Raw genomic sequence first — 15,386 nt, forward strand, 5'->3', positions numbered from 1 at the left:
TACGTGCATGTTGGGCTCCTGATTACTGAGTCTAGATATTTATTCTGCCTTACCAGGTTTAACAAAACATGATTCGCCTGGGACCTTGATAATGGGCTGGTTCTAAATAACCATTATTGGGCCCTCTCAATTTTAATATATTTAGGCCTTGTTGGTCCATGTCTTGGACCTCCTTGGCTGTAACGTGAAAAAACAGACTTTTTGTGGACAACCATTCTTGAGACTCCCCATTCCCATTTAAGAAAGAAAAAAAAATATATATATATATTACAGGTAAATTACTTATAAAGACTCAGAGATTATATACTTTGTTTGAAATTAGATCCAGATATTTAATATAATCAATTGAAGTCCTAAGCTTAACCATTTCAATTTGAAGCTCATGTTATTTTCATTATTCTAAGTAGCAACAAAGACTCAAAAGGGTAGGTGGGGACTAATGATAAAATATTGTGTTTCACATAGCTAATTAATTGTTGTTTCTTGGCAACAACTTTCTCACTCTAAGCGAAGTTTTCTCTCTCTAAATAGAGCTTTCTTTATCAATTTATCTACACTCTTTGTTCAATGACTGTCAAATTGACTTATAAAACAAATCCTAGGTGAAATACAATATTTAACACATAGAGTCTGTTTGGATAGAACTTATTTTGCTGAAACTGAAAACTAAAAACTGAAAACTGAAAACACTGTAGCAAAATAATTTTTAAATGTGTGAATATTACCGTGAGACCCATTTTTAATGAAAAAATTGCTGAAAAGTGTAATTTGTGGGTTCGTGAACCATACATATATACACTGTTCACTGTAGAAAGTCAACATTTGCTGTTACTGTTCAATGAACAGTAACCGCATTACTCCAAAACGCGTGAAAACAAAAAAACAAAAAAAAGGGAACGAGAACGCAGCTTCACAAACGCAGACGCAACTTCAGTGGAATCCAAACACACACATAGTTTGTTTTATTGCTATTTATAATGAAAGAAAAAAATGACAAACATTGAAAGAGACTTTGAATTGAAAGGATTACATAAATTTTGGACTTCAATTTACAAAATTAAAATCTTAGAACCTACTAATTAAGTTAGCCAAACACAAATAGAATCAGTTTTTTTTTTTTTTTTTTTTTTTGGGGGGGTTTTTTTTTTTGCCCGCATTTGTTGACTTTGGGAGGACAAATTTTACTGTTATGAACAGTAAATACACTGTTAACGTATTAAAAAATATTAAAAATGGATCTCACAGTAGGGATGGCAATGGGGCGGGGCGGGGCCGAAGGATGGGATCTTTGCCCCCGCCCCGTATGGATTTTTCTTGCCCCATCCCCGCCCCTTAAGGCCCCGCGAAGCCCCGCCCTACATCGTAAAACTTTATTTCTTGTTAATTTTCCCTACAACTATTACCATTTTTTCAAATAAAATGACATGTTTCAATAATAAAAATATACTTGAAATTATAAATAAATTTATCCTATCAAATCAAACTAATTTTTATCAAATCAAACTAATTTTTAGCAAATACTAAATAATATTATCTAAATGTTTAACAAGATAATATCACAACAAAAATCTCATAGTATGACACAATAAAATAATCCAAACTCCTAATACATAACAAAATAAAAATTGTCTAGTTCTTCAAAAAGAATCTCCACTTAAATAAAATAAGATGATGATATTTTTGTTTAAATAGTAGGGTTTTAGGGTATAAAAAATTACCTTTTAACCCTTATTAATGCGGGGTGGGGCGGGGTGGGTCTAAAAGGTGTAAACTCATCCCCGCCCCGTGGTACGGGTCTAAAATCTCGTCCCATCCCCGCCCCACCACCTTTGCGGGGCAGGGAAAACCCGCACGGGGCGAAGCAGGGAGGGGTGGGTCAAGCGGGGCGGGGCAAAATTGCCATCCCTATCTCACAGTACTATTTATACATTTAAAAATTATTTTGTTACAGTGTTTTCAGTTTTTAGTTTTCAGTTTTAGTAACAACTAGTCGCTAACCCGTGCGATGCACAGGATAGTTAAACAAAATTTATACACATTCACTTTTATTGGTACAATCATTTGAAAATAATTCTAACTAATACCCAAATGTAAGAGACACATTGACTTACTATTTAAAGTAGCATTTTGAAAAATTTACACATATTGTACAACTGAGCCTTAATTTCTCATCAACAATAAAAACATGGAAATTCAAAACATGGAAAGAAAATAAAAATTACAACAATTAATTCTATTATCTTTCATGCTACACTTTGTAATTGTACGGAATTAAATCAACTCAATTTAAATTGTTGTAATAAAATTGGCTTCTACTATTCTCTATTCTATAGAGATATGAACATATTGGATTTCTCAAACAATTACCGGTATTGCAATAAAATGATTTATTATTGAAAATAAGAAACAAAGAAAATCTGTCTATAGCTTAAGAAACACAATATACTAAAATTAAAGAGATAAAATTTTCGGAGGACAAAATATTATAGATAATTTTAGAAACAGATTATACACTTAAAAGGGTTAGTAATTTATAGCACTTACCCCTCACTATTAGTATACAGACACCAAGTGCAGTCGTCGTAACCCTTTGAAAGAACCTTCCCCAATTGGACCCTATCAAAAAAAAAAAAAAAAAAACACCCAATTAACAAAATTGATCCAAAAGGGTCTAAAAAGTACACAAAATCAATTCAAAAAACAAAAATATGAGACAAAGTAATTACTTTCCGCTGCCAATGAAATCGTCTTTTGTATTGCTGTTCCAAACTGCAACACTTATCTCTCTAAGTCCTTCAATTAACGAAAACACAAACTTTTCTTGGAATACCGGAGTATTATGACCATCTATACACACACACAAAAAACAAAATCAGCATAACTCACTATAACTCTATAGAAGCCTCAAAAATATAAAGAGAAATTAAAGGGGTTGAATTTGATATTTACGTTTGGAGAGAGAGAGAGAGTTTGCAGAAATTGTGGCTTTATATTTCTTAACTTGAGAGAGGGGTAAGGTTGCTAGGGTTTTGAGGTGTTATAATGTTTTTATTTTTATTTTTTATTTTTTAAATATTGTACTGACGTGGAAAATTGTGGTGCCAGCATAGGCTTCGGTTTTATATAGATATATAGATAAGCTCAATCCAAACGGACCCTTAGTTCTCTTTTGAGCCTTTTATATTACGTGCATGTTGGGCTCCTGATTACTGAGTCTAGATATTTATTCTGCCTTACCAGGTTTAACAAAACATGATTCGCCTGGGACCTTGATAATGGGCTGGTTCTAAATAACCATTATTGGGCCCTCTCAATTTTAATATATTTAGGCCTTGTTGGTCCATGTCTTGGACCTCCTTGGCTGTAACGTGAAAAAACAGACTTTTTGTGGACAACCATTCTTGAGACTCCCCATTCCCATTTAAGAAAGAAAAAAAAATATATATATATATATATTACAGGTAAATTACTTATAAAGACTCAGAGATTATATACTTTGTTTGAAATTAGATCCAGATATTTAATATAATCAATTGAAGTCCTAAGCTTAACCATTTCAATTTGAAGCTCATGTTATTTTCATTATTCTAAGTAGCAACAAAGACTCAAAAGGGTAGGTGGGGACTAATGATAAAATATTGTGTTTCACATAGCTAATTAATTGTTGTTTCTTGGCAACAACTTTCTCACTCTAAGCGAAGTTTTCTCTCTCTAAATAGAGCTTTCTTTATCAATTTATCTACACTCTTTGTTCAATGACTGTCAAATTGACTTATAAAACAAATCCTAGGTGAAATACAATATTTAACACATAGAGTCTGTTTGGATAGAACTTATTTTGCTGAAACTGAAAACTAAAAACTGAAAACTGAAAACACTGTAGCAAAATAATTTTTAAATGTGTGAATATTACCGTGAGACCCATTTTTAATGAAAAAATTGCTGAAAAGTGTAATTTGTGGGTTCGTGAACCATACATATATACACTGTTCACTGTAGAAAGTCAACATTTGCTGTTACTGTTCAATGAACAGTAACCGCATTACTCCAAAACGCGTGAAAACAAAAAAACAAAAAAAAGGGAACGAGAACGCAGCTTCACAAACGCAGACGCAACTTCAGTGGAATCCAAACACACACATAGTTTGTTTTATTGCTATTTATAATGAAAGAAAAAAATGACAAACATTGAAAGAGACTTTGAATTGAAAGGATTACATAAATTTTGGACTTCAATTTACAAAATTAAAATCTTAGAACCTACTAATTAAGTTAGCCAAACACAAATAGAATCAGTTTTTTTTTTTTTTTTTTTTTTTGGGGGGGGAGTGGGAATCAAACAAACAATTCCTGAGTCCCAAAGCAAAGAGCCTTGTTGAGGGCGTCATAAGTACCTGGCATTAGATACTCGCTAGAGGCGCAATAGTAGCACTGGCCAGCTTCTTTATTCTTCTGCAAAATCTTCTCAATTGTTTATTGCTTTCAATTGATGTGTTTAATTAATGTATTCAAATTGCAACGAGGTTGCTATTATGTTTTCTGAGTCTTTTGTTCTCTTGTTTTCTTTTTTGCCACGTGATCTATAAAATGGGAAAATAAAACCTAATAAGTGTTTTCTAATTATAAAATGGGAAAGAAAACCTATCTTAAGTTTTTTTCTAAAATGGGAAAGAAAACCTATCTTTTAGCTGCTTAATGGTTAATATAAAAAGAAACAAAACTTCACAGTTCTTGTAGTTATTTTAGTTTTGAGGTCAAGATTGTATGAGAAAGCAGAAGCACATATATACATCCGCAAACCACTCCTCAAAACAGGTAAACCATCAATCCTGACTTTACTTGACATATATATATAATTATATATAAATTTATTTCTTAAGCCAAAACTAAGATTCTATCCGCTGCTTAAAAAAAACAAAGATTATATCATACAAGAGAAGAAGAAGAAGCATTTGATATTATAGGAAGAGAATGTCTTTACATGAAATAACAAAGATGGAAGGAGGTAGCACCTCAAGCAAAGCCGGTGGCAGCAGCGCAACCGATAGGATATGCTCTTCATCAGAGATGGTTCAGCTCATTCAAAAGGTTAGCAAAGGGTTAAACTTATGTACAATTCCTTAGATTATTCAATTGTATTCAACTACATGGTTGTATTGACCAATTCAGCAAAAACTATATTATCTTTTTGAGTGACAATCTTATTTAACCATATGGTTCATTTATCAATACATCTATATGGTTAAATTTGATTGGAGAACTTAAAGTATCATACTTAAGGATTTGTCTAAATTTTACTCATTATTCCTCTCAATTTTATTTTATTTTATTTTATTTTTTTCTTCAGGTTATTGCTGAAGCCATTGGAACATACATGTTAATCTTTGCTGGGTGTGGTTCGGTTGTTGTCAATAAGATATACGGTTCAGTAACATTTCCAGGGATTTGTGTAGTATGGGGTTTGATTGTCATGGTCATGATTTATTCTCTTGGCCACATATCTGGGGCTCACTTTAATCCAGCGGTGACTATAACTCATTCAATCTTTAGACGTTTCCCTCTCAAACAGGCAGGTTTTCAAATCCACACCATAATAGTCTCCAAGAAATTATATAAATACAATACATACAATACTCAACAATGTGGGTGGGTGTTAATAAAATCAAAACACTATCTTCTTTTAATTTGGTATCAGAGCCTTTTCAACCCTCATGACTTCCAAGTTCCAACTCCCCTTCATATACTTCTACCATCAACTCACCCCTAAATCTTCCCTAACCACTCATTCTCTTCCTCCCTGGTCAAATATTCATCATTTTTGTCTATTCCAATTATCTCAACTGGAAAAAAAACAATTCCTTCCATACCTTAGTGTTCAGGACCTTCTCGGGTTCATTAATGGCTCCAACGCATGCCCTCTTTCCACAATTTGTTTCAATTATGCCAATGTTTCTTGAGGATTCTTAAGGAAAGCACTTGACACAAACATGTACAAAAACTCTATATAAAAAGTTGCATTCAATACACATGTTTTGTTAAGTCTGGAAATGGTATATAGTAGATAGCCTTATCGCTAAACTTTAATTTTGAAGAGATTAATTCCCAAACTTGTACCCGTTATACATCACCAAAGACACTTTCCATTAGTCCAACTATAAATATATATATATATATATATATATATACAGCCATGCACATGGATATATGGTCGCTAAATTTGGTTAGTTTTTGGTTTTGCAGGTGCCTCTATATATCTTGGCGCAGTTTTTAGGATCAATTCTTGCTAGTGCTACGTTATGTGGTATTTTTACTGTGCATAAAGAGGATTTCTTTGGAACAGTGCCGACTGGATCCAATTTGCAATCTCTTGTTATCGAGATCATCATCTCCTTTCTTTTGATGTTTGTTATTTGCGGCGTTGCCACAGACAATAGAGCAGTTAGTAGCATATATATAGCTTTCAGAATTTCCCATCCAATGAGTTTATATTTTTATTTGGTTAAGTTTGAAACAATTTCTTTCCTTGTAGATTGGAGAATTGGCAGGAATTGCTGTTGGAATGACAATACTTCTAAACGTCCTTGTTGCCGGGTAATTTCTTAGAAAATTGTCGATTATAGCTCAACTATTGTTCCAGTCTCATTGTTTATTTCGTATAAGTTTATTTTCATTGATTTATTTTACTAAAAAAAATTAGTTTTACAAAAATACAGTTATAACTTAAAAAATGAAGGAAAAGTCAAGTTATAAAAAAAAAAAAAAAAAAAAAAAAAAAAAAAAAAAAACTATATATATTCTCATTTATGATTACAAAATGAGAAAAAGTTAACAGATACTTTAAAAAGTACTGTTTTAGCTTTTAGGATATATTTTTATAAATTTTTTATTGGAAAAGAAAAAAACTAGTAATTGTTTTGATTATTTTTTTATATTTTTCATAAAAATTGTATCAAAATTTCCTTAAAATAATTTATTAACAATTATCTGACCCTTAAAAATTTTAAACCAAAACTAAACAGACACTTAGTTGGTGGCATATAATATTACGATCACAGGGTTCCATTCCATTCATTTTATTATTGCCAAAAAAAAGGCCCTTGGAAACTTTTGGATTTTTCTTTTTTTAACATCAATCATACAAAATTTGTTGACATTTGTTACTCGATTATATTGCAGGCCAGTATCTGGAGCATCTATGAACCCAGCCAGGAGTCTTGGGCCTGCTCTTATAGTGCATGTATACAAGGGACTTTGGGTTTATATTATAGGGCCACCCATAGGGACCATTTTTGGTGCTTTAGCCTATCATATCATTAGATTCACTGATAAACCACTCCGGGAGATAACCAAGAGTTCATCTTTCCTCAAAAGCATGTCCAGAGAATAATGCTTGCAGCAAGTTAATCACCAATTTTATCACTTTTTGTGTTACCCATTGCTACAACCTTGTCATGCTAGCTACTAGTTCCTCATATTAGGTAGAGCCGTAGAGGAGGAAAATAAAGTTCAACATTGCTGTTTTGTTTACTTGATGAAACAAAACATAGCAATAGTTTTCACTTTTTTTTTTTTTATATATATATATATATTTTTTGGTTAGGTACTTCTTAAAACAAATATTTGTATTATGCAATTGTTTGCTCCTTGAGATGTATGTTCTACTGTTCAAATGTAAATAACAGAAAACTAATTGCCATTGTTGATGTTGATGTTGGAGAAAATATGGGGTAATATTTATCTTTTGTTAATTGTTTTATTTTTATGTAACTTTTTGAATTTTAAGAGTTAGGATTTTGTCATTAAAATGATTTTAAATGTTTTTAATATTTTACTAATATGTAAAATACAAAAAAAAATAAAAATAAAAAAACGTATTATTAGTAAAATAGTTATCGATGTTTTCTTCCATCTGACAAATTCTAGATTTATTTCCATAATTATGTTTAGGGGTCTGCGGGTAGGGTTGGAATGTTTTTTAAACTCATTGTTGAGTTGAGAAATTTCTCAACCCAAACCAACCCATCTCATGTGACAAGTGTATAAATCAACACAAATCGGTTGGCATGGTGGGATGTGCATACATGTTTCATGTCTTATAAAAGTATCAAGTTTCAATTAACCAGTTAACCACTTTCAATTCATATCATATGCCTAAATTATATTTGAAATTTCCAACTTCATAGCGAATCTCAAAATCCAAAATCAATCAAATAAAAAAATAATAAAATAAGGGTAATAAAATAAACTTAGATCATACATGTAGAAAAAACTCATCAACCTAGATCTAACCTAACCTGTGGCTCAAAACAAAATTCTAATCCACTTGAGGCATTGGATTGGATCAAGTTGGTTCATTGAGATGGTGGGCTGGATTCACATTCCTACTTACGTTTTCAAGAATTTTGTTCATTTTTTTAGTTAAAACTATAATTAACTAGCCTATCACCCTTTCTATTGTCGAATTATCATGGGTATAAACCAATCGTTTATCCTAAACGTTTACTTATTATAGTTTGTATGGGGCTACATAGACATTCCATGTGCAAGCAAACTTTTAGTAGGCTGTTGACTTTGGAATCCAATGTTCTCATCTAATTGACAAGTCTTCATTTCAGCCTCTTCATTTCAGTCATTGTTTCAACCATTTCTTTTTCTTGCTCAACAAAGTTAACAAACATTATTCAATTCTTGATGGAGGTCTCCACAGGACCACAGCTAGGCTAGGAAAACCAAACCAGGTGTCATTAAACTAAAAGAAAACTACAAGGAAATTTAGCATAATCTAAGTTAAAGAATTGTAGATAAACTGATAGTGAAAATGAACTAAAAATTGAAGTTTAAACAATTGCATACCCTAAATTAAAGAAATCGTATTGGAAGAGCCCAGATTTAAGTTTTTCTTTCTTTTTTGGTGTTGAACCAGCAGGTAGCCCTTATTTAAGTGCTAGTCTTCGAATTCATGTGCTACATTTACATGATTACAAATTAAGGAGACTGAATGCCCACAAATTACATGATTACAAATTTATTTAATAGATTTAAAAATATTTATAATGTAATAATGACCTTCCTAGGACACTACTGCCCACAAACCCTAATAGAAAAGTTTTATTAGTGAGTTTTCAATAGTAATAAACTTTGTTCAGTCTCTCTATATGCCTCTTTTTTCTCTCATGTGTTCGACAATAAGTTAAAGCCAGGAAGAAAAACCAACACCACATGAAGCCACATGATTATTGTACACACAAGAGCTATATATCACGTGGCTGCTAATGTGAGACTCACATTTCCGTGGGTGATATTGAATGTATTACTCTTAAAATGTCCACATTTGTGGTAAAATCTTATATAATATTCATAGGACCCATTGCTAGCTCCCTTGCCATGCAATTGTCACAAGTCACAACTACCTGAAGCCCACGTCTTTCTATTTCAGAGTAGAACTTCTAGAACCACAAATTATTCCATAATTTTTTTATCACAATTTTGATGTGGTAAATTGTGACTGGTTAACCATCACTTACACGTGGATCCATTAATTATTTTTTCTTCCCCAATCACACTTTACCACATTATAGTTGTGGCAAGAAGTTGTAAAAATTTTTGTGTTTCTAGACATTTTCTTTGTTTTTTTCATATATAAATCTTATGATATGGTCCAATTTCAAAGTAGTACTTCTAGAATCACAAATTATTTCATAATTTTTTTATCACAATTTTGATGTGGTAAATTATGAATGGTTAACCATCACTTACACGTGGATCCATTAATTATTTTTTCTTCCCCAATCACACTTTACCACATTATAGTTGTGGCAAGTTGTAAAAATTTTTGTGTTTCTAGACATTTTCTTTGTTTTTTTCATATAAAAATCTTATGATATGGTCCAATTACCAATATTTTTTTGGATTAGATCATTGACTGAAATGTGTAATGCCACATGGTAGGGTCTCACATTTTGTATGTGTCACTGTCCCTTTATGAAGGCGTAATATAAATATATTGAGGATGTTGCTAGCTTGATTTTATTTTTTATTAAACTCATCTCAAATAAAGGGAAAAAAATATATATTCATTGATTAGGTAGCATGTTCATATCTATTTGGCTGGTTGCAACTTAATTGGAAGTCCCCTTTACTAGTAAGGTTTCCCAATTCTGGTTCATGTTTACTGTCAAATGGTACTTTCCCAGACAGAATATTTTCCACTACAGCATCTGCATACCTTCCAAGTTCCAACCCTACGAAAATTTAGATAAACTTTTTCTTTTTCCCTTTTTTTTATAAAGAAATTTAGATAACTTGAGAAGACAGCTAATCTAAAGTTGCATTAATACAAGAATGACAGCATGATCGTTAGGATTAACACAAAAACACACCTATGGATTTTAGTTTTTTTTTTTTTTTTTTTTTTTTTTGAAGCCGTTTATGCATTTTAGTTAGCTCAATCAACAAAGTGTTTTGTCGTTAAATAAAAGAATTTATAACTCATTTGTGTTTTGATGTGATGGTAAAAAACAATCATCATAACAGCAAACAACAATATTTTAAATATTATCTTATCTATACCAAAAAATAAAACACACCAATGTGCAAAATTAGAATCATTTATCTACTAGCTTCAAATGGATAATAGGTTAATAATTAAATATCCATTTAACAGAGCTTGACTTCAAAAGATAGATAACAGTCAATTGCAATAAAAATACTTAACCTTGATCAAGGTCTTTGATATAGGAAATATACATAAAATTCTCAAATCTGTGAGATGCAAAATAGAAGAAAAAAAAATATGCGTCAAAGAAAAAATAATCGCACAAAACAGTATTTACATACGTGATTCAACAATTTGCCTACGTTTATGGATTAAACCTTAGAAAATCTTTTAATAAAAATCAGAGCACTTTTGTATCAGGTCAAGTTATAATCCAAATAAAACACAATTAGGTTGCATATAGACATTTGATACTCGTAAACCGGGCTCAAAAGAATATGATATGAAACCATTAGGATTCCACAATTTCCAATATGTGGCTTATGTGGGCAAGTGGTACATAACTATGTATAATATATCCTGCCATCACAATCTATATTATCCTACCCACCACGAAGATCTAGTGGGAGATGCATGTCATTGGCAAAATATTCAGTCTAGAGCCAACTTGAATTGAATTAGACCATCAAACTTAAACATCCTTTTCAAAGCTTACTATGAAAGGAGCAAGATCATATCCGTACACTTAAAATGAATTCGATCATTTGATACTGATGAAAGGTATGAATCATTATGATAAAAGGTATGAATTCATTTGATACTGATGAAAGGTATGAATCATTACTTTGTCGTTCAACCATCTAAGGGTCCGGTTGAAAACTTGAAATTGATTTACCCCACTAGCTTGCTTTTTTTGATCTATTTTATTTAAAAATAGTTGTGTTTAGAAAGAAATAAAAATTTAAAAAAATTATAGCTAAATGGTACAGTGTATCACAGGGTGACCTCAATCCATGACAAAATTCTTGAGATATTGATGAGGTGGCCGTGGCAACTCAATTGTATTTGCAAGTATCTCTAATATTACTTGAGCAGTATTCATACCGTCTTATGCAAAAACTATTGTACATTTTAAAATAAAAACTTATTTTATCTATTTTAACTAACCATTTTTTTAAATACTCAAATTTAATTATCTATTTTATACTTTAACTCATTAAATTATAATTTTTTTTATTTTTTAATAATTTCTTATTCTTTCTTTTTTTTTTTTTTTTTGAGAAGGAATAATTTCTCATTATTCATATACAATATTAATAATTATCCATTCTCCTACTTTACAATCAAAAAACATAAAAAATTGTTTTACATCTATATTACATATAATAAGATTTTCCTCTTTAAACTAGACTCTTTTATATGATTCAAAAATATCCTCATTAATGAAGGGTAAGTTCATTTAGAAATAAGATTATAAATAGAAAATAACAAATTTCATTTTGAATTCAAAAAGAGAATTCCTAAAACTTAGGATTTTTTTTTTCATTCACGTTCAAAAAAGAAATTACAATTATTGCTTATTTCTAAAATTTATTATTTTTATTTGTTTGAAAAAAATATATATTTCTAAATTATAATAAATGCAAATTATTAACCTTTACAAAAAAAAAAAAAAAAAAAAAAAAAAAAAGAGTCTCTGAACACGCGTGCTTAGAGGCTTTTTTTTTTTTTTTTTTTTTTTTTTTTTTTTTGATGCGGCGTGCTTAGAGGCTAGTATACTATAATAACTTGTATATTTTTGCAAACACTATAACAACCATAATTTTATTTTTTATTTTTTTAAGGAAAGAAAAACCATAATTTAATGTGAGCAATTTTTGGATTTCAAAAGTTATATTTTAGACTTTTAAGTTTGTTTGGATACCACTTATTACTGAAAACTAAAAACTGAAAATATTGTAACAAAATAATTTTTAAATATGTGAATAATACAATAAGACCCATTTTTAATGAAAATTTTATTTAAAAAAAATTTATAAATCTCATAAATAGTACACAGGACCTACTGCCAGACGCTGTATCAAAACGTTTCCTTTATGCTATCTTAGATGAGCCGGTGTGAATATTTCAAAATCTTGCACGTGTTTTGCTCTTTAACTTCGCCGAAAAAGCTGTCCTTTCGTATATCGGCCGTACAGTGAAGTTGTGGAGGTCCACCGTTGTGTACCCAATTAAGGGCTGAAATGGACGGCTATGATGCAAGTGCAAGGTCAAAAAATTGGACAGGATCCGAATTGGATTTCACACTGTGCCGTGGGCGGCCCGGGACCCATCAATATGTTTGGGTAGAGTAAGACATGCACGTGCACATGCACACACAGGTAGATACAATTGCTTACCCTAGATTCATTCAACATTATTATGAAATAAAAACCATGGATCCGAATCAAACGGCTATAATCATTGCATCAAATCCATAATTCTACCATTCATCCAAAAGTTTTGGGGTCCCATTGAAGATCATAATAATTATAGTGGGTCCTTTAATTCCTTACCTTATCCTTCAATATAGTACTACAGGGGTGACATTTATATCATGAGGTTGTCCTCATGGAGTACTAGCATGAGCACTTTTAGTTTCATCCAAAAATAAATTTAAAAAAAAAAAAATACAAACTTTTCTTCTAGGAACAAAGCAAAAGGCAATAGCCCTCCCTAGAAATGATGAACTTTTGGCAATAAAACAATATATGCACCACATTGTCGTGAGAGACAAATGTTTAAAAGTTTAATCCCATGTTAGGTGTGGATTTGGATTGCTTTTATTGTTTATGATTATTTGATTATTGAATTTTTGGTATAATTGATTATTGAATATGTTGGTTGAAATAGAAACATATATGATTATTAGATTATATATTCAGCTATTAATTATTTTCTTATTTTGCCCCACTTTTTCAAAGTTCCACTGTTAATTTGAAACATGGTCATTCCATGATATATTAAATTGTTTTTGGTCAAACCGGTTTTAGAATAATCGAGTTTGTTACTTTGTTTAGTAAACCAAACATTAATTTTAAAATTAAAACCAATTATACCAATCAAAATAAAATAAACCAAACTTGTACTATTTTTTTAATAAAAAAATATATAAATATAAAACTTCTTAGATTTATCACACACTGAATCAAATTTGGATTGAGAACAATTTATTAAAAAAAGAAATAAGTAAAAGAAGAAGGTGCCTATTTTTAATCAACATGTGCAGCCTCATAATCCAAAAATTCATTAAATTCCCATATAATTTCTTTATGAAGAGTATATGTATGTAGATTTTAGCTTTTGTTTGGTACAACTTATTTGGCCAACTTATTATTTTATAAAGCAAAATAAAATTCAAGAAAAACAAGTTATTTTAAACACAAACTTAGTGTCCAATTAACATAAAAGATAAATAACTCACAACTCTTATCATGTGGCACTTAAAAAAAATAGATAGAGTTTTTATCACATTGATTGTTGTAGTATAATTTAAAAATTAGGTTAATTTAACTTAATTTGAATTTGAAATGAGTGAGATATAATTGTTATGAATTGGCACATTATGTTGTTCTCAAGATTCACTTATAACTTACTTGTTTTTTGCTTGAGTGAAATCTCCAAGTTCCAAATTTCGAATTCGGCTAGAATTAAGGGTTGTTGCTTGGTTTTGACTCCTACTATATACACTTATATAAACCATTTGATGCAGGGCTCCTAGTGAGCTTATTGTTGCTGCAATTATTTGAGAACATCCTTTGAGTATTAGAGGTTTTGATTCATGAGGGTAATATTCGTTCATGATGAAGCCCATTATAGAAGGATTCTAGAGTTTTTGAAACTTCTACAAAAGAAAAGCAATTGGGCATTCACAACTTCACATATGTTATATATAGAGATTATGACTACAAATGTTTTGTGAGTATAGCATATAGTAATCAATCATTTATAATGGATTTTATAAAAGAATTGGATTTTCAACTCTACAATGGTTTTTTAGTTTTTTTATTTTAGTTATTACCAAATTGGTTGCTTTAGATTTAAAATCTGATATGTGCGGTTAAAATACATGGAATATTCATAATAAATTTGTTTATTCAACCTATTAAATTTTTTTTTTATTCAACTCGATCAAAATAAAGTTTTTCCATTGTATAAGAGTATTTAGACCACATATTGGTCAAAACAGTTTTTTAAACATGTAATACATAATAATTTTTTTTTTCTTAACAAAAAAAAGAGCTTCAGAGAGAGAGAGAGAGAGAGAAGTTTTAGCTTTAGGAATTAAATGATGAATGAATATCAAGAATTTTTCAATGAGGAACGTCAAGTGGAGGTGGAGCCACGAGATGGTGCATTGTGATTTTCATCACCTGTGATCCAATGTATGAATGAATAGCCAAAGGACCCACGTGAAGAACCGAATCCCAAGTCAATACCGAACTTTAAAAAAATTAATGAATCGGTTACAGGAAACTCTAGCACACCCAACCCCTCCTCCCATCTTAGCTGGAACCTCTGTACTCAATAGTGCATGAACGGACACGTGGGCGCACCCTATTGCTCTAACCCCTTTTCTAGCTTCTAAGCTCTAATCTGCCGTCAGTTTCAGCCTGCTCTTCCGTTACAACTAGCGTTAAATGAGTTAGGAATGTTTGGTAATGCAGTTTTCATTGTTTAAATATTATAATACAGATTTTCACAATACCTTTTTACCTACACATATTTTCAGAATACTTAAATAATGTTATTAGAAATCTCTTACTAAACGGGTCTTTAAGCTGTTATTTAACAGTTGGGCTCAACGCATGAAAAAAGTTATTTATGTTTTTTTTTTATTAGTGAACAACAT

General features: G+C 30.7%; 1 protein-coding gene across 1 annotated transcript; it reads left to right on the forward strand.

Moving 5' to 3' along the window:
* Nucleotides 1-4,892: 4,892 nt before the first annotated feature.
* On the forward strand, nt 4,893-7,596 carry LOC115981357 (probable aquaporin NIP-type). Its single transcript, XM_031103863.1, has 5 exons — nt 4,893-5,088; nt 5,348-5,569; nt 6,241-6,438; nt 6,530-6,591; nt 7,177-7,596. Exons 1-5 carry the CDS (start codon nt 4,972-4,974, stop codon nt 7,385-7,387), a joined length of 810 nt encoding a protein of 269 aa, XP_030959723.1. The 5' UTR covers nt 4,893-4,971; the 3' UTR covers nt 7,388-7,596.
* The last annotated feature ends 7,790 nt before the right edge of the window (nt 7,597-15,386 follow it).

The sequence above is a fragment of the Quercus lobata genome, chromosome 1 (assembly GCF_001633185.2).
Source record: "Quercus lobata isolate SW786 chromosome 1, ValleyOak3.0 Primary Assembly, whole genome shotgun sequence".
Classification (NCBI taxonomy): Eukaryota; Viridiplantae; Streptophyta; class Magnoliopsida; order Fagales; family Fagaceae; genus Quercus; species Quercus lobata.

Coding starts and splice junctions, on each gene's coding strand:
- LOC115981357 (XM_031103863.1), top strand. CDS start 4,972: ATGTCTTTACATGAAATAACAAAGATGGAAGGAGGTAGCACCTCAAGC. Junction 5,089..5,347: donor TGGTTCAGCTCATTCAAAAG/GTTAGCAAAGGG, acceptor TTTTTTCTTCAG/GTTATTGCTGAAGCCATTGG. Junction 6,592..7,176: donor CTAAACGTCCTTGTTGCCGG/GTAATTTCTTAG, acceptor ATTATATTGCAG/GCCAGTATCTGGAGCATCTA.